This window comes from Ascaphus truei, unplaced genomic scaffold (assembly GCF_040206685.1).
Source record: "Ascaphus truei isolate aAscTru1 unplaced genomic scaffold, aAscTru1.hap1 HAP1_SCAFFOLD_2429, whole genome shotgun sequence".
In the NCBI taxonomy this organism is placed as follows: Eukaryota; Metazoa; Chordata; class Amphibia; order Anura; family Ascaphidae; genus Ascaphus; species Ascaphus truei.
The window spans coordinates 1-20,241 of NW_027455355.1; the positions used below are offsets into that span (position 1 = coordinate 1).

The 20,241-nt window shown below is 44.5% G+C and overlaps 1 protein-coding gene across 1 annotated transcript in view; it reads left to right on the forward strand.

Annotated features, from left to right (window-relative positions):
* Positions 1 to 2,357: 2,357 nt before the first annotated feature.
* LOC142481027 (putative ATP-dependent RNA helicase DDX60) overlaps positions 2,358 to 20,241 on the forward strand; it is a gene marked incomplete at both ends in the record, with an annotated part of 34,207 nt that continues 16,323 nt past the window's right edge. Inside the window, 3 exons of the mRNA XM_075582728.1 lie at positions 2,358 to 2,530; positions 11,650 to 11,902; positions 19,047 to 19,213. Coding sequence (XP_075438843.1) covers positions 2,358 to 2,530; positions 11,650 to 11,902; positions 19,047 to 19,213 — 593 coding nt within the window. The remainder of the gene's footprint in view (positions 2,531 to 11,649; positions 11,903 to 19,046; positions 19,214 to 20,241) is intronic.

Below are 20,241 nucleotides of genomic sequence, written 5' to 3' on the forward strand. Positions count from 1 at the left end.
TCAAATTAGTTTAGAAAGTAAGAAGTCTTCATATCAAAGTCTCCTGGCTGCAAAAGTGAGGCATCAGATTTATTAAATAAACCAATTCTTCATTGCATTCGGTGAAAACTTTTTCTTAGAAAATCCGGTGGTATTTTTGGCACCACTTGTGTTGCTGTGATATATGACATGTATACAGAGCCGATCCCTAAGGATCAAAAAAGATTCTCCAAATTATTGCACTCAAAGTATAATAATAAAAACTTATAATGGAACAACAGTGGTCCAACAGATAGTTTTCTGTACTGGCTGTCAGATACACTGTAAGATCAGTGTGCTGTATTTAAAACAAAATAATAAAATTTCATCAAATTATTAAGTGACACAGTATGTATAATTATTTACAGTGAAAATAACAAACCAGATAAAAATCCCCGTAGGGGAGTGTAAGAGTAGGGTGGAGCACTGGGTTTGTGTATAAGATAGGACTATCACGTTAACACATTAGTATGTGTGTCCACTAAAAGTATATACTCTCAGGGTTCCTACTCAGACATCAAAATTGTTGTGGTGTATACATACTGAGTTCACTCTATTGGAACAAACTTAGAACATACTATGGTAAGAAGGATCCCAATTACGTCTGCGTATTTCCAACCATAGTACATATAACAAATGACATATAGCGTAATGTGTCCGTGCAAAAAATATATATAGAGATCCACAGATAATGGGTTATATCCTATAGGGCAGTATTTTACACCAAATGTATTCCCATAGGAATACATGAGTACCTACAGTAATGTGGAAATATACTTATGCACTTACGTCTAAATGTGGCAATATGTATACTGTATGTATTAGTATACATATAAATATATAGGACAAAATGATCATATATAAGTGGAGATCAAAAACCCACAGACAGCAAATATATAATGTCCTATAGTAGCAATTGTAGCCATATATTATTAAAAAATTATCTCCATGGTGAATACAGGGGAGTTTAGTAGTTGATGGTAGTAGATACATATAAGCACATTATGGCAGAACAGCTGGAAATTGATAATATCTCAATAGTTGTAGAAAATAAAGCAGTTGCCCAAAAGTATCTATATAAACTAAGAAAGCTAAGGTAGCATGTATAATATACTTCAGAAATACAAGCTAAAGGTCACAAAAGAACGCTGAAGAAATATAACACCAGCATACGAGCCGTGTTAATGCAGTCCTGATGTCGCACTCCGATGACGTCACTTGCGTGACATCCTACTTGTTGACGCATTTTTCACGTGATGGCCACGCTTCTTCAGGGGAAAGGAGTTTTATCTAGTTTCTTATTTTCACTGTAAATAATTATACACACTGTGTTACTTAATAATTTGATGTAATAAGATTTTATTATTTTGTTTTAAATACAGCATACTGATCTTACAGTCTAACTGACAGCCAGTAAAGAAAACTGTTGGACCGCTGTTGTCCTCTAAGTTTTTTTTATTATTATACTGTACTTTGAGTGCAATAATTTGGAGGATCTTTTTTGATCCTTAGGGATCAGCTCTGTATACTTTATATTTTCCTCTTAGGCACCTTAGTTTACAAATATATTTCTCTATACATTGGTGAGCGGCTGATTCATTTTTTCTAATATGATATAAGGACAAAATTGGGGTAATTATGAGCCAAATAAACTGTTCCAAACGTGTCAAAGAAAAATCCCACTGGAAGTAATCTGTTTTTTTTTTCGTTGATTGCATTTTTGTCTTAGAATTGTCCCAGTTTTGCCTTGATGCACACAGGCCTATTTATCATTCTAAAGGCTTCAAAACTGGGACAAAACTAGTACAACAAATTGATTTATCAAAGTTAAACAATATAATTGATCTCTGTTTTGTAAAGTGACAAAAATAAGTTATATGCTATATAAAAAGGGTATTATGGGATAAGAATATTGTATGATGAGTCAAAAATTTACTGATATCATGTTTAAGTAATGGAGTGCATAGATCTTCTTTTCAAGATGACTTTGGCAATACAGTGGGCTGTAGTTGCCCTTCTATGGAAGGGCCCTGGTAACTAACCTCATATGCATTATTGCTGTTCATTTATTGTTTTGCTGTGCATAAGCTATACCTACTCTATCAGAAACTCTACTATCACCTTAATGAAAAATGCACTGTACTGTACATACAGTATGCCTCTTCACTGCCAGTGATGTGGTCATCATTTGTCATCTCCTTATTTTGATACCCCACAGCTACAGCATTCAAAGTTTAATTTTGTTTTTAAAGTAGTTGTTAGACATACTGCTGATTAAGTGATGTAGAATATAACACTGAATGGTAACAATCTAATATGCTGTGTTTGGTTTACAACAGGAACAGAAAAAGACCCACGTGGACTTCGACAATATCAGAAGCTGCAAACCTTTCAGCGTTTTTATGGACAATCTTTAGGCATTAATGCTTCCAAGAAAATTACAGTACAAATGGATCAATCAGAGAAGAAAAGTTTGGTAGACAAGGCTATAGTGAACAAAAAAGAACCTCATGTAAGGGCATTTAATGAATGGTGTGCACTGGTTTTCAAGACCGTTTAATTCAATCTAACCTTAGTTTCCAAAACACAGATGACAAAATATGATGGACCATGTAGTACATGGTGCATACAGGCATATTTACAAAGTAGTACTAAGCCATAAAACACCTTCTGGCAACCATAGTAATTTAGTAAATCTGACTTTATATGCCAGTGTTTACATATCTCATGGAGCCAACAGGAACTGATGTGGGTTCCAGTGGGCTCAGAGAGATAGGAGTGACATACATGTTGGGAGATACAAAAAGTGACAAAGAAAAGTTATAGCATAGAGTGGCAAAAAGAGGAACACAGTGTGTCAGTGACAGAAACAATCACAAAGAGAAAGAAGGCATTTTCAATGCATCAATAATCCAATTCATTATGTTTACCAAGGGTAATCCTTATTCTTTTAAATTTCATTTTTTGGTGACCCAACACCTTACATCTTTTTTGTGGAAACACAGAATTTGGGTCACTTATGCAAGACAATTCCATTGGCAAAGTCAGTTTACAAAGCTTGGGAACCACTTCTATATAGCCACAAAGGCTGATCAGAGGAGATCAGGAAAAGGTCCCCAAGTACTGCACCCAACCAGTTTCTGAAGTATTGCAAACCAACAGTTGGTATCAAAATATGGAGGTCAAAATGATACGTAAAAGTGTGTGAATCTTAAAAACCTGGTGGTGAGTGCTGGACATACAGCTGTGTTTAGAGGATACACCAGCTATTGTTCACTATTGTGCCAGGTGATAAAATTGTACTTTTACCTCTCAATTGCTGGTTAAGTATAACCTTTATAGGCAAATAGGGATGATCATAATGGACAAAGGTATAACCATTCAAATACAAGTTCAGTAGACATTAGATGCATATCTATCACAGAAAAGAGCCGTAGTATTCAGGCAATTCCCAAAGGCATCACAAGTCCAGATGCATTGAAATAGAACACTGTTACGGTTGTGCTCGCCACAAACTGGGACCGGACCGCAGGGCTGAGGTGGGGTTATATAATCACCGACCTTAGTCCGTGCAGACTGATCCGGAGTGCGAAATCCATAGTCGTACATAGCAGGATCAGGATTGGAGAAGGCAACATCGTTGTTATTCAAGCAGTAGTTCGGCAACTGGTAGACAGGAGCTCCCCGCTTCGGCGTAGGAGCGTGAGCGACCTCTGTGCGAGAGGCGGCTTCGGCCCATGATGTCGGTGTCTGTAGGAGAAGACAGCAGGCTGGCCGAGGAACACCGCAGGGCAGCGCCGGGGAAAACCAACACTTCAGCACAGGGGTCCAAAACAAGCCTCCGCGTGGAGAGTATCAGAAGGCCTCAGGAAACGAAGGGTAACCTCTGCTAGGGGAAAATGCAGCAGGTACCAGGAACCAGTACTGGCAAACAATTGCTTCAGTACAGGAGTCAGGAACAGGCCTCTGCGTGGAGTGTAGCAGCAGACCTCTGGGGACACGGGAAGACATGCCTCTGCGTAGAGAGTAACAACAGGCCTTTGGAACACAAGAACTCAGGCCTGTGCATGGAGAGTAGCAGCAGGCCTCAGGGAACTAATAACGAGAACTAGAAAGGTTAGTACACAAATGAGACAAGCCAGTAGGCTTGTGGCTGAACACAGTAACGTCCAGAGAAGTATTATGCTCGGCACTGAATCAGTGCCAAAGCCCAGCATATAAAGGGCAGTGAGCCAATCACAGGATGGAGGTGTGTGAGAATTCCTCCAATGATGGAGCACCGGCTAGGGCAGCAGAGATAGCTAGCACAGGTGCTTATAGATTGCCAGAGGGAGTAATTAGAAACTGCATAGTTCTGCAAGGCTATAAGCAAAGCAGAACCGGATTCCTTACAAACACACCCTATAATCATAGCGGTAGTTAATACAACAGGTGACAACATACTGTAAGTGCTTCAGAGTTGTTAGCTATCTAATAGGTGCATGAATCAGTATAATCAATACATAACATTGGTAGCTCTATTGGCAAATATGTCTGTTCTAGATGGTAGCAGAGTCATAAAACTTTATCAGCAGCCAAATACTAGGTAAACATGAATGGAAGTAAATCATCGCTATACAACCAGGTTTGAGAGTTGAGAGTTCCAGCAGTAATCCATTTGCCTCCACATCACATCCCACCACCAGACGCCACCGTTGTGATGTCCATAAAACCCGACGCTGTTTCACGTAACTAAGTATGCTTCTTTAGGGTAAGGTATAAGTTTTACATACATAATATACATACATATACATATACATAGTGACATCTCAGTCCCAGCATAGGATCTTATGTCCAGATCAAAGACAGGAAATCTTAGCATTTGTGCTCAGGAGGGTTTATTTACAAGGTTCAAATCAGGAACAGGATTAACTCATAACATAAAACGGAAACAAAAGACCTAACTCCTTTCAGGAGTTCTGACTAATACAGCTTAGTTAGGGACTAACAGTGGGAGAACTAAACTCTTTCCCCACTTTGCACACTGTACCTGTAGCAGCTCCCCTTGCAGTCTCTCACAGGGCTGTCTGTGTATGTGCCTTCATATCAGCACAGCAGCAGGAAACTGTCTGTGCTGCCTTTTACCTTGCAACTCATTAATTAGGGCTCAGGTGAGGGAAGGGAACACACCTGGAAGGTGCTGGTCCTATGTACCTACCCTCAAACACCTTTTGTTCCACTACATCACAAATCCCCCCCCCCCCCTTTGCTCAATCGTTATCGGGTGAGCACTTGAAAATAGGGAGGTGTATACCCGGGACAATGCATCAGCATTTCCATGCTTGGAGCCTGGCCTGTGTTCAACTGTGAACCCCTGGAGACTCAAGAACCAGCGGGTTACACGAGCATTCTTTTCCTTATTTTGCTGCATGTACTTTAAAGGTGCATGGTCCATTATTAGGGTACATTTTCTCCCTAAATAATAATATTTTAGAGTCTCCAATGCCCATTTGATGGCCAAGCCCTCTTTCTCAACTACGGCATATCTTTTCTCATGGACAGTTAGCTTTCGGCTAATATATATGATGGGGTGTTCCTCCGTTCCGACTTTTTGTGACAGGACCGCTCCTATACCTACATCGGAAGCGTCACACTGAACCCGAAATTCCCTGGTTAAGTCCGGGGTGATCAGGATGGGATGAGCACATAAGGCATCTTTTAAGTTTTGGAAAACTTTTTCCGCCTGGTCAGACCACTTCACCATGACCGAACTTTTCCCTTTCGTTAGGTCGGAAAGAGGGGTTGACAGGGTGGCAAAGTCTGGTATAAAGCGACATTAGTAACCGGCCAGGCCAAGAAAGGCTTTAACCTGTTTTTTAGTTCTTGGTCTCGGCCACTCCCTAATTGTCTTCAACTTCGCCACCTGCGGTTTCACAAGCCCTCTACCAACCGTATACCCCAAGTACTTGGTCTCTTCTAAACCTATGGCACACTTAGCAGGGTTTGCTGTCAGACCAGCTTCCTCCAGAAAGTCTATACCTGCCTGTACCTTTTCCAGGTGAGAGTCCCAGTCATTACTGTGAATGATCACATCATCCAGGTAGCTCACGGCATAGTCCGTATGGGGCTTCAACACCCGGTGCATCAATCTCTGAAAGGTTGCTGGAGCACCATGTAGACCAAAGGGTAGGACCTTATATTGGTATAGCCCGCCTGGTGTGGAAAACGCTGTTTTTTCTTTAGCAGCTTGTGTTAGAGGTACCTGCCAATACCTCTTAGTCAAATCGAAGGTGGTTATGTATCGGGCATCACCTACCCTGTCTATCAAATTGTCCACCTGGGCATAGGGTAATATCAAATTTGGAGACTGCATTTAGTTTCCTAAAATAATTACAGAACCTGATCTAGCCATCCGGTTTTGGAACCAGTACGATAAAGCTCGACCAGTTACTGAATGATTCCTCGATAACGCTGAGGTCTAATATTTTCTGTACCTCCTCTTTAATGGCCTGTCGCCTAGCCTCAGGTAATCTATAGGGCTTAACATGTATGACATTACCAGGCTCTGTATGGATGTTATGCTCAATAACCGAGGTTCTCCCGGGTACAGGGGAAAAAACTCGGGCATTGCACACAAGAAACTATTTTACCTCCTGTTTCTAAGGGCCAGACAAGGTGGCAGCAATTCTTACTTCAGGAATAGAAGGTTCTCTAGATGGAACAGTCTGAACTACAGTACATTAACCAACGCTTTCCTCTCTTACCAGGGCTTCAAGAGATTCAAATGATATAACTGTTCTGGCTTCCTCCTCCCGGGCTGGCTAACTCTATAATTGACCTCTCCTACTCTTTCTAGGACTTCGTAGGGTTACCGCCAGGTGGCCAAATCTTACATTCTACTGTAGGTACCAGCACTAACACCTTATGTCCTGGCCTAAACACCCTAAGTCTGGCATTCCGGTTATAAGAGTTCTGCTATGAACTCTGGGCTTGCTGCATGTGTTGTCGCAAAATCGGCAACACTGCTGCAATGCGATCCTGTATCTGTGAAATATGTTCGATTATGCTACGGTGGGGTGTTGACTCTGTTTCCCAGGTCTCTTTGAGCATATCAAGTATACCTCGTGGGTGTCTCCCATACAACAACTCAAAGGGAGAGTAACCTGTAGAGGCCTGAGGAACTTCTCTTACGGCAAACAATAAATACGGTAAGAGAAAGTCCCAGTTTTTACCATCTCGGTCTATGGCCTTCCGTAACATATGTTTAAGAGTCTTGTTAAATCGCTCCACTAGGCCGTCGGTTTGAGGGTGATAGACCTAGGTGTGAAAATGTTTGATATTCAACAATATGCATAGCTCTTTCGTAACCCGGGACATAAAAGGGGTTCCTTGGTCCGTTAATATTTCCTTGGGGATCCTGACCCGAGTAAACAACATTAATTCTTTGGCTATGCCTTTTTCGGATGTATTCCGGGGGGAACCGCTTCCGGATATTTTGTGGCATAGTCTACAATGACTAGAATGTGTTGATGGCCCGTGCTGACTTAGGCCCGTTACCTATCAGGTCCATTCCAATACGTTCAAAAGGAACTTCAATAATGGGCAAGGGTACTAACGGACTACGGAACAATTTTACTGGTGAGGTCATTTGATACTCTGGACATATCTCACAATAATGTTCTACCTCTTTGTGTAGACCCGGCCAGTAAAATCACGCCTTTATTCTATCAGTGGTTTTCTTTGCCCCTAGGTGTCCCCCCAGGATATGGCTATGGGCCAGGTCCAACATCTGACTTCTAAAGGATTTTGGCACCAGAAGTTACTCTAACCTATCGGGGGTCTTCTCTTTCTATCCTATACAAGAAGTCATTATTGTAGACAAAGTAGGGTGGTGATGGCGTAACATGGGGGTTAACTGGTACCCCATTTATGCTCACTACTGTGGCCTTGGCGTTTACTAGTGTCAAATCGTCTAGTTGGGCAGAGGCAAACTTTACGGGAGCAACCTGTAAGTCCTGAAAATCTAATTCTTGGGGGTCCTCAACCTCAGGTTCTTCACCTGCCATACCCTTTAACAGAGAACCAGGGTCTACAGGATTGGGGGCCTCAGACAACAAGGGTACAACCTGGACACAATCAGACTTTCTTTCCCACAGTTCCCAAAACCACGGGAAATCCTGACCCACTAATACCTCGTACAACAGATTCGGCACTACCCCGACCTGATGATGTACTGGGTCGATGGGGTTTTCTAAGTACACTTGTGCAGCCGGGTAAGTGTGATTATCCCCATGGATACAGGTTACTTGTAAGGCGATTCCTGTCAGAAACCCAGACTTAACCAGATGTGCAGTGAACAATGTAACTGCCAGGATCAAGCATTTCTCTTACAGGTACTCCATCTACTTTTACTTCACACATCCTGTTTCTCTCTAAATGACCCTTCTCTATAACAGTCTGCTTAACAGCAGGAACCCCGCCCAAAAAATACCCCACAGAAATGTCACATTGCATTTAGTCAGAGTTCATAGGGCAAACTGCCACCACATGTCCAAGTTCATGACATTTGTAGCATTCAGTGTACTTCCCAAAACTGGGTCGGGGTTTTTTCTACAGTCTATTGGAAGGAATGGGACTAGAGTCCCTTCTATGGGCCATAGGGACTTCCAACTCCTTTATGGGAGTCTGAGTCCCTGTGGCCCATTAGGCAGAGGAACAGTCTTACCAGACCTCCTGACGTGCGGGGATCGGTGACCGGGAAACTCGTCGGGACTTGTATTCCGGGCCATCTCCTCAGCAGCAAAGTGGCGTTCCACTAAAGCAACCAACTGCTTTGCGTTTTGGCGGCCATTCTGGCTGACCCACTTTTGGATGGTGCGAGGAAGACCCCGCAGGAACCGGTCTATGATGACCCTTTCAATGACGGCGGCGGCTGTACATTCGTCAGGCTGGAGACATTTCCATGCAGAGTGGATGAGGCTGTAGAGTTGGGAGCGTGGAGTTTTTTCTGTATCGTAATGCCAGCAGTGGAACCGCTGGGCCCGAACAGCGACAGTGACACCTAGCCATGCCATAATCTCAGCCTTCAGGGTTTCATAGTTTTTTGCTTGCTCTGGCTCCAAGTCATAATAGGCCTTTGGCGAGTCACCCACCAGGAAGGGAGCAATCATTGCAGCCCACTGCTCGGATGGCCATCCTTCGCGGGCTGCGGTATGCTCAAAAATCGATAGGTATGCCTCCACGTCATCGTCCATCGTAATTTTCTGTATGATGTGAGATTTTACCTGGTGAGCGACCTGTGGGGCCACGCTAGTCTGGGCAGTAATTCTCTCTCCCAACACTTGGAGCTCCTGGTGTAGGCGAAGTTGCGCCTCGTTTTGCTCTTTTAGCATCTGATGTAGGGACAGTACCATCTACTGTACTAACAACGCCGTACCTTCAGTTTGTGACTTTGTCATCTGTTGTAAACTCTCATTATAGGATTTTGACATCTGCTCTTGGGTCTTTGCCAATTGCTGCAAACCCGGCATTAGGATACCAGCATTTTCTGTTTACCTGTGCTGAAGTGTGGTCAGAAATTCCTCCATTTTCCACTTTCACTGCCTTGTGAACTGCCCACATTTAACTCTACCAATTGTGACGTCTCAGTCCCAAAGTATGATCTTATGTCCAGATCAAAGGCAGGAAAACTTAGCATTTGTGCACAGGAGGGTTATTTACAAGGTTCAAATCAGGAACAGGATTAACACTTCACAAAACAGAAACAAAAGACCTAACTCCTTTCAGGAGTTCTGACTAATACAGCTTAGTTAGGGACTAACAGTGGGAGAACTAAACAATTTCCCCACATTGCACACTGTACCTGCAGCAGCTCCCCTTGCAGTCTCTCACAGGGCTGTCTGTGTATGTGCCTTCAGATCAGCACAGCAGCAGCAGGAAACTGTCTGTGCTGCCTTTTACCTTGCAACTCATTAATTAGGGCAAAGGAGAGAGGGAAGGGAACATACCCTGGAATGTGCTGGGTCCTATGTACCACCCCTCAAACACCTTTTGCTTCACTACATCACAATATATATATATATATATATATATATATATATATATATATATATATATATATATAATTGTAGTTTGCACTCACGGTTTCGAAATGGAGGCAGATGCTTGTCCCATAGTTGTAATGTAATGTAGACAAAAGATGACAAGGGATCTCCCGAGGACAAAGAGACAGCACACGCAGTATAATTCAAACAGTAAAGTGTATTATCAACACAGGGCAGCCAACGTTTCAGTCCTCACAAAGGGACCTTCCTCAAGGCAGTGCAACAAGTGACTGATCTAAACACCCATATATACCCCCACCAGTGAGTACAAAAACACCTGAACCCAATTCAACAATCCATTAAAAACCGTGAAAATCAAACATGCAGCTGCATAGCACCACCCACAGCAGTCCTATGACCAATGGGAGGCACACTGAAAAATTGACAGGCAAGAGCGCCAATGCGAACAGCCCAGCAGGCAGACATCGTGAGGTAATTGCACATTTGTGAGTCCGTTGTGTACCACGTAGTCATTGAGACATGCACTGTCTCAGTTCCTGGTCCGACGGCGTCCATAGCAACCACTGTACGGTTGTAAAGTCAGTAACCGATCCAGTCAGTCAGTAACCCACCCACCCAGTCAGTAACCCAAAAGTCAGTAAAACATTCACACCCAGGGTCAGTCAGTCAGTAAAACTCAGTCAGTAACCCACCCACCCACTCAGCCAGTAACCCACCCACCCAGTCAGTAAAGTCAGTAACCCACCCAGTCAGTCAGTATTTGGGGACCTATTCCTGATCTCCTCTGATCAGACTTTGTGGATATGTCTTACATTTTTTTATGCACCACCTCCATGATCATACATCCATTTTAGACACTGAGGTTGAGCGGTGAGCATTTTCTTGTGTTTATAACCACTTCTATATGTCTTATAGCCATAATACTTTTCTGATTCCTCAGTTCACTTACATATTTCACATGTGCATCATTTATTTAAATTTGCTTATAGCACCATGTATCAACTTGTTTATTTTTAGAATAATTTACCAAGTGCTCAAAATGCTGAATACATCACGGAAATAAATCCAGTAATATGGAAGCCCATAGAAATACCTCTTTAAATAGTATTAACATGCACCTACTTGGGTCCTACTTGGAAAAGCAATACTGTACCTCAGCATCTTGTCTTTAGCAGAGAGGTAGAAAAAACACTGATATTTATCATTAAAATATGAAATTTATATGCACATATACAATAGATGACCCCCCATGGAATGTATAATAAAATGACAAAGGACATCCCGCTACAGTTGATAAGTCCTTTGGGTTGCTTATAAGGTGATTTTTCTGTGTAAAGGGTCAATGTGGGGGACAAGGTAGTTAACTACATAAACCAACTGTATTGTGATATAAGAAACAGGTATAAATCGAATACCTCCTGCCAAGAAACTAAAACATTTTGCTTCCTGTCAGAAAGAGGTGGGGGATTTTTTTGGTGGTGGGGGATTTTTTTGGTGGTGGGGGATTAAAAAGATTGTAAAATAATTGAAATGTTTGCAGTAAACTGTAAATGTTCTATAAATTTGACAGAAATGTTTATGTTAATAGATGACAAAAAAAGAGAAAATTAAAGAGGAGAATCGGAAGAGGATTAAGGCCAAAGATGAAAATAAGGAAATTGAACAGTGGAATTCCATGGCTTCTTCTTTCGAAAAAGAACTTAAAGATACTTTTGTCCCTGGGATAAAAAGACTGGAAGAATTTGTCAAGACTGTTCAGACACATTCTGTGAAGTTTCTGGTGGAACTAACAACATTAAACACCTGCGTTGAGGTGTGGCTTGAGCAATGCAAAACTCACAGTAGGTATTTTTCTTTTCTTAGTATGTTATTATTATTTATTAAGTGTAGGGATGTCAACCATTTAGCATAAAAATTAGTGAGATTGGGAGGTACTGGAACAAAAAAATTATTTACAGTATTATGGCTTTTTTTAAGTGAGACTCCATTAAAGACTATGGGGGTCATGCACTAAGCTCCGTTAAGTCACTTTTAGAGTGCAAAGTGCTCTTAGAACGTGATGTTGCGCTGAACCCGATGTACTAAGCAACACAAACAGGCACTTTGCGCTCTGAAACTGACTTTTTTCAGGAATTTTTTCTAAGTCCAACTTTGCTCGTTCATTATCCTGTTTGCGTTAAATTCTGCCCTTAAGCGGGATGCACTAAGCAACGCAACCTTAGCGTACGCGAAAGTTGCGTTGATCAGAACACGTCAGCTCGAGGTAGACGCAAAAAAAGCTGGAGTTAGAAAAAATTATTTTTGCATGCGCAAAACCCATACAACAGGCCGCAGGGGTCTGGGGGTGGGTGTCCCCGGCTCACCAAGCCGGGGTCCTCGCAAGAGTGCGGGGGTCCCTGCAGGGGTCCCTGCGGGAGTCCAGAGGTCCCCGCTGCCGTCCCGGGGTCCCCACGGGTGTCCCAGGGTACTCGCGGGCCTGCGGTACCAATGTTGCGCCTCCAAAAATAATAAACAATATTTATAACTAAATACACCCCCCTAACACATACAATACAGTAATGGGCAAAATTACTATTATCCACATATGGATAATAATGCATTTGCCCATTTTAAATACATATAACTTTCAATAAATACAGTAAAAACATATTACTCTTACCTTTTACAGGCACCCACAATGAAGGCTGTCTTCATCCTCATCTTCATCTTGCCCATGCCCCCTCCGATGCTGCAAAACATACACAAGAATAAAAACATCCAATGTAATGTCCCCTAACCCCTTAATCACCATAGCGGTTATTAACCACTACAGTCATTAAGGGGTTAACCCACCCTCACCCACCACTCGGAGGCCTACATACCCTCCCCCACTACCCCCCACCCCGTGAGGCCTAACCACCCTCACCCACTACCCAGCCGGGAGGCCTACCCACATATCCTTGGGGCAAAAACCCCTTCCCCCACCCCCAGTACCCACAATAAAAACAATACACTGCCCCACAATAAACATCATTCTATTTATTAAATACATAACCCACCCCCTGTGCCCCACCCCCCCATAAATACATGATTTATAAAAAAAAATTGCCAGCAAATTGAAATCTCCATTTTTGACAGCGTTGCTATCACGGTATGCAGAAAGCCTGAATACCAGTGATAGAAACATTTGCAAAAATGGTGAGTAGCCGGGGACGTGATGATCTGCCCTCCGAAAAGGGCTCACCCGGTGAGTTGATTCTGCTGCAGGGAGAGAGAGTCACCTCTCCCTGTGCCAATCTCGCCAGAATTTTTTTTAAATTTCAATGTTATTACTAGTATATGTGAGTAGGGGGTCTCCGGAGCAGAACCGCATTGATTTCAGGTCCGGGGACCCCCTGTTTCCCGAGATACAGGCCCCGTTATGGGGTGCCAGTATATCCTATGTATTGAAATGTCCCGGTCACGTGACGTGAGACATTTACATGCATAAGAGATACCGGCACCCTATAATGGGGCCTGTGTCTCGGGAAGCAGGGGGTCCCCAGATCTGAAATCAACAAGGTTCTGCTCTGGAGACCCCCTGCTACAATACACTAGTAATAAAATTAAAATATGTAATAATCACCAATACACAACTCACCCCCTGTGCCCCACATAAAACCATTATTTTACACACAGGATTAATACCACAGGCTGACAGGGGTCCCGTAGTCCCCACAGGTGTCCACAGGCCCCGCAGGGCAACCCAGGGGGTTCCCATGGGTGTCTGGGGGCCCTCAGGTGTTCCCCACTAGGCTCCATGGGCCTCCAGGTGGTCCTCGCAGGTGTCCGTGGGCCCCGATGGGTTCCAAAGGTGGTCCCCGCAGGTGGTCTGGGGGCCCTCGGGTTGTTCCCATGGGTGTCTATGAGCCCTCGGGTGGTCCCTGCATGTGTCTGGGGGCCCCACAGGGGTCCCCGCAGGTGTCCGGTGGTCTTCAAGTGGTCACCGGGGGCATCCAGGGGTCCTCGGGTGGTCCCGTGGGTCCTCGGGTGGTCCCCGTGGGTCCCTGCTGGCCTGCGATACCATTCCTGTATTTAAAAACATGGCCAACATTTTAAAAAATACACCTTCCCCCCCTCACCAAATGCATACTGTGTGATGTGTGACGCAGTAATGTGTGAAATAACCAACTATTATCCAGATATGGATAATAAATTATTTGCCCATTATTAAACACAAAATTAGCTAGCCAGCATAAATAAATTAAATAAAAACAGTTCTACTTACCCCTGCCTACATGTAGGGCATCCTCGTCAGCATACTGCAGGGCCATGTCCTCTGATGCCAGCAACAATACATAATAAAATACAATCTAATGGCCCCTAACACCTTTATCGCCTTAGCAGTTAATAACCGCTATAGTAATTAAGGGGTTAACCCACCCTGACCCACAACCCACCCGGGAGGCCTAACCTCCCACCCCGGACCCACTATACCCACCCTGTACCCATTGAGTGGCATAGTAGTACATCATACCCATATAATATGGGCATGATAAGCAACTATAGCAGTCAATGGTCACACTAAAACAAAAGCATGAATGTCAAAAATACACAAGAATAAAACAAATACAAGTACCTAAACACCCAGAAACAACATGCTAGGTGCTAGGTACCCTCCCAACCAGGTATCCTATGATTCTTTTGGGGCACCCCATTATAAGGCTCAGCAGTGGTCTCGCAGTAAAGTCAAGTCGGTCATAGTCATGTTTACCGAGATGTATAACTTGATGTAAAGCTGATTCATGTGATAAGATACATATGATACTGCATTTGTTTTTATTATGTAACTCATTGTGTGGTTAAAGTTATATATGTGTTACACTGTGTCCAAGCGGGGATGTTGGTTCTTTCACCAGGAGTATAGCCTCGGTCCACCCTAGGTCCCCTGTCTGCCCCCTACCTGTGGCTGCAGCTGCATCTGGCAGCAGAGGCTGGGGGGGAGTGTGGTGAGGTTACGGCAGGTGACCCGGTCGCCGGAGGCTGCTGGCGGCTCCCCTTGCAGGGCATGGCCATCTTGGCTATGATCGCGCATGCACGAGATGCCACGCATGCGCAGTGTAGGATCGTGAGGCAGCCATAGCAGGGAAGGGCTCCATGGGGACTACAAGCCCCATCATGCATAGGGGCTGCAGCAGCACATGAGCAGGCTTAGCCAATAGGACTGCCAGGATTCCCTGCTTCCCCAAATAGATACATTGCGTGTGCTAGGATCACGACAGTCAGAGCTGGGATGAGGAAGGGGTAGGGTGTGTAGGTGTAGGGCGTCTGTGACAACTGCAATAGGCCAGAGACTCCCTTAAACTCCAGATAGGCCCTGACTCCCCTCAGCTAGTGGTCACTGCAGGGACAGGCCCAGTAGTTAGGGACACTATTATTATCAGTGTGTGTATTATTGCATGTGGTTCTGTAACGGGGTTATCCAACAGTAGGATCCCGTACAGGTGGAGGCGCTGTCACCAGACAGATCAGGCACACCCCAGGTTCCAAGCAGCAGAGGCTCATTTCTCCTGTGAGCCGCATGTAATGCACCACATACACCAGAGCCACAATATCTGCCAGGGGTGGGGGAAAAGTGCGTTACAATTGGACGCACTGCTGAGATCTCAGACCTGGTGTGCCCTACTCAGCAGTCAAATTTGTAAACCAATCAAACACCATGTTTACGCCCTCGCAAACAACAGGTCCACGAGTGGGCCTTAGAGCTCCGGTAACCTTTGCGACTCATGGTCACAGTGAGAGGAGTCCCTGCCCTCACGTCGATGTTCATTGTCCGCGACCAAGTGAAAAGATCACCTGGTGTGAGCAACGTCAGGATCATCAGTAGAAAATATGACAACGCTCACCAAGGGAGTGTTGTGTTACTGGCCATCAGGCAGGAGATATGCCCAGAAGATGCCCCTCAGGTCATTTACCTGCCAGAGACTCTGCCCGAAGGGTGCCCGCTCATATATCACCCCAGATTGTAGCACCATCACTACCTTTCCAAGCAGTAGTGAGGGTTTCCCTTCCCCAGCCCCGTCTCCCATTTTCCAAGTTTGTTGCCCGCTCATATACCCTGGGTTAGTATCCCCCAGAGCTACATCCCCTCCTGGACCCGCCCCAGGCTACCGGCGGCTCCCCTTGCAGGACGCCGCCATCTTGGCTATGATCACGCATGCACGAGATACCATGCATGCGCAGTGTAAGAGCATGAGGTGGCCATAGCAGTTAAGGGCTCCATAGGGACTACAAGCCCCATCATGCATAGGGGCTGCAGCAGCACATGAGCAGGCTTAGCCAATAGGACTGTGTTGCAGGGTACATGCAACTACACACGTGGGTTTCTTGACAAGGCTGTTTTATTTTGCCTTGAAAAATATACAGCACACAAAACAAAAATAGCTCTTTTTCAGCACTAAACGAAAATGGCTTTTCCTTCAGCAAACCGAACAAAACCGTTTCTCTTTAGCAGACAGTTTATATATATGCAGATACCCTTATTCTATGCAGGGTACAGACAGTTCACAGTTTCACTACTTTGCTTCTCAGACCTTGTTTTCAGGAATCACTTTAGCAGCTTACTCCTCTCTCATCAACAGCCTCCATGTGTCTACAGCCTGGGTTTTAACATACCTTGATTAGGCAGCTGGGATCCAACTAATTGTCCTGAGGTTCCCAGCTGAAGTTAACCTAGTCAGTGCTGCACTGCAGACTAGACATAGGTTTTCCAGGCATATAACTGGTGGCTTTTGTTTACCCTGTCACAGACTTCCAGGATTCCATGCTTCCCCAAATAGATACATTTCACTCACTAGGAGCACACCAGTCGGAGCTGGGACGAGGAAGGGGTAGGGTGTGTAGGTGCAGGGCGTCTGTGACCCCTGCCCTAGGCCAGAGACTCCCTTAGGCCCCAACTAGGCCCCAACTCCCCTTAGCTTGTTGTCACTGCAGGGACAGGCCCAGTAGTTAGGGACACTGCCCCTGTAGCACCAGTGTGATGGACACAGCCAGGACGTGGCAGCGAACTGGTGATCCGGTGGTCTGTTACCAGATTAATTTACAGATCAGAGACTATCTTCAATGGTGATACCATCCACGTGGGAGGTCACCCCATGTGAATAAGTGGATCCCATTTTTCCATTGTGGCACTACCGGGTACTGGAGTACCCAGCAGGTATCAAAAAGTGCACCAACATTACACACAGTAGTTGTGGGCATTGCTTTCTCACACATTTGGTTGGGTTTGCTGCTTGTATAACTTGATGTAAAGCCGATTCATGTGATAAGATACATATGATACTGCATTTTTTAAATTATATAACTCATTGTGTGGTTATAGTTATATATGTGTTACACTGTACCCAAGCGGGGATGTTGGTCCTATCACCAGGGGGAGAAAATAGCCTGGGTCCCCCTTGGTCCCCCGTCCGCCCCCTACCTCTGGCTGCAGCTGCTTCTGGCAGCGGATGCTGGTGGGGAGCATGGGGAGGTTCTGGCAGGCGACCAGGTTGACGTAGGCTACCAGCGACTCCCCTTGCAGGATGCCGCCATCTTGGCTGTTATCGCGCATGCACAGTGTAGGCATGCGAGGCAGCCATAGCTATGAAGGACTCCGTGGGGACTAAAAGCCCCATCATGCATAGGGGCTGCAGCAGCACATGAGCAGGCTTAGCCAATAGGACTGCCAGGATTCCCTGCTTCCCCAAATGGATACATTTTGTGTGATAGGAGCACGCCAGTCAGAGCTGGGACGATGAAGCGGTAGGGTGTGTAGGTGCAGGGCGTCTGTGACCCCCATAGAGACCCAGCGACTCTTAGAGACCAGAGACCCCCTTATGCCCCAGCTAGGCCCCGACACCTCTCAACTTGTGGTCGCTGCAGGGAGAGGCCCAGTAGTTAGGGACACTGACTCTGTATCACCAGTGTGAGGGACACAGCCAGGACACGGCTGCGAAGTGGTGATCCATTGTCTGGGACCAGATCAAAAAACAGATTAGAGACTATCTTCAGGGGTGATACCATCCACTTGGGAGGTCACCCACGTGGAGGCGGTTGTCGTCATTGACAACAACCATCGCTGGATCAGTGGATCCCATCTTTCTATTGTGGCGCTACCGGGTGTTGGAGTACCTGGCAGGTATCATCAAGTGCACCAACTTTGCACATGGTAGTTGTGGGTAGCGCCGTCTCACACATTTGGGTGGGTTGCTGCTTGTGGACACCAGGGTGGTTAGGAGCCCAAGGGCCCTCAGTACTTTGGGGAGATAATCCACCAAAGGGGGACATTGAATTGGAGGACACTGTGAGGGTACGGCCGTGCGTGGCCTTGTTGGTGGGGACAGTATATTGTTATTCTTCTTATGCATGCAGTAAACTGTTATTATTATTATTATCATTATTATAATTGTGTGTATTATTGCATGGGGTCCTGTTATGTTATCCAACATAGTAGGATCCTGTACAGGAGGAGGTGCTGTCACCAGACGGATCCGGCACACCCAAGGCTGCCTGTTTTTCACAAGACCTTTGCCCTCTGTGGTTTTTTTGTTCAACGGATGTTTAGATTTATGTGAACTTTTTAATTCATTTGTAATGTTATGAGCATTTGATGTGCTCTTTATACATTTGACTTATTGGTACTCATTTTGTGTTTTATTTTTTCTTTGAGCCCCTTTTTTTGTTTTATACAGTATGTTTCTAAAGTGACCCCGCTGATCACTGGAGAATGGGAACTGCAGGGAGATAACTACAATTTTCTAGAGGATATCAAGAATTTCTGGAACATTGTGCCTTGCATTTGTTCATTTTAACTTGAAGCTCACGCTTTCTTAATGGCTGCATCCATGTTTTAGTTACATTCACATGTATATGAAATATGTAGAATAGAAGAAATAGGGATCTATATCTCATATGCATTTTATTATGTCTTTTTGGAAATAATATAACCAAAGATGTACTGTATTATTTTTTCATTTTCTCATTTAGCAAAAGAACAGAGAGATATAAATATTGCTGTAGAAATAATGAAGAAGATACAGACAATACTAAGCAAACATCAGGAGATGTTGCAGAGGAAGGATCAAAAAAAAATAGCGAAATACCTTAAATATCTGGGGTTTGAGAATTTGGCACGTTCCCTGAAGTCATCTAAGGTAGTCAGTACAATAATACTTTTAAGTCAATAAGCAAAAAATTGTTTCTACTCTATGTTTCCTTGTTTTACGTAATAGCATTTTTTTTATTTTTGACAGCATTTTTTTTATTTTTGAAAGTAACAAATAATTTATTGGGAATTACAGTGAGTTCTTGCTTACCAACAGATGCCTTATCTGCCGCCACCAGACACATTATCCGTTTATCTGATGGTTGCCCCCGCTGAATAACATTGACCTGCAATCCAACGGTCCGTTATCCGACGGTGGTTGGTGGGACGCATTCCGTCGGATAAGCGAGGACCGCCTGTATAGGCTAAAGTTGTTAAATTCCGGGCATTATTGAAATCCCTGTTCTCTGATTGGTTAAAATCCCAGGCATTACTCATTCAGTAATGCCTCGGAATTTTTTGCACCTTGCCAAGTATTAATTTCCAGCCAGTCAGCTGTCCCTTGTCAAAACAGTTCTCAGACAAGGGAGGTGATTGGACAGGAAGTAGAAGCCAGGCAGATACTTCCCCCCTCCCTGCAGAGAGCTCCGCACAGGACACATTGAGGAGGGAGAGTTTGTGCTGCTGTCTGCAGAGTGTGTTTTTTATTTGAGTTTGTGTTTGCATCTGTCTGCATACAGGCATACCCCGCTTTAAGGACACTCACTTTAAGTACACTCGCGAGTAAGTACATTTCGCTCAATAGGCAAACAGCAGCTCACGCATGCGCCTGTCAGCACGTCCTGAACAGCAATACCGGCTCCCTCCCTGTACCGAAGCTGTGCGCAAGCGGGGAGACTATAGAGCCTGTTATACATGCGTTATTTACATCAGTTATGCACATATATGATGATTGCCGTACAGTACGTGCATCAAAAGTGGGGAAAAAGGTAGTGCTTCACTTTAAGTACATTTTCACTTTACATACATGCTCCGGTCCCATTGCGTACGTTAATGCGGGGTATGCCTGTATTTTGTTTTGTGTGTAGCAGCAGAATTTGTGCATGTCTGACTGCAGAGTTTGTGTGTGTGTGTGTG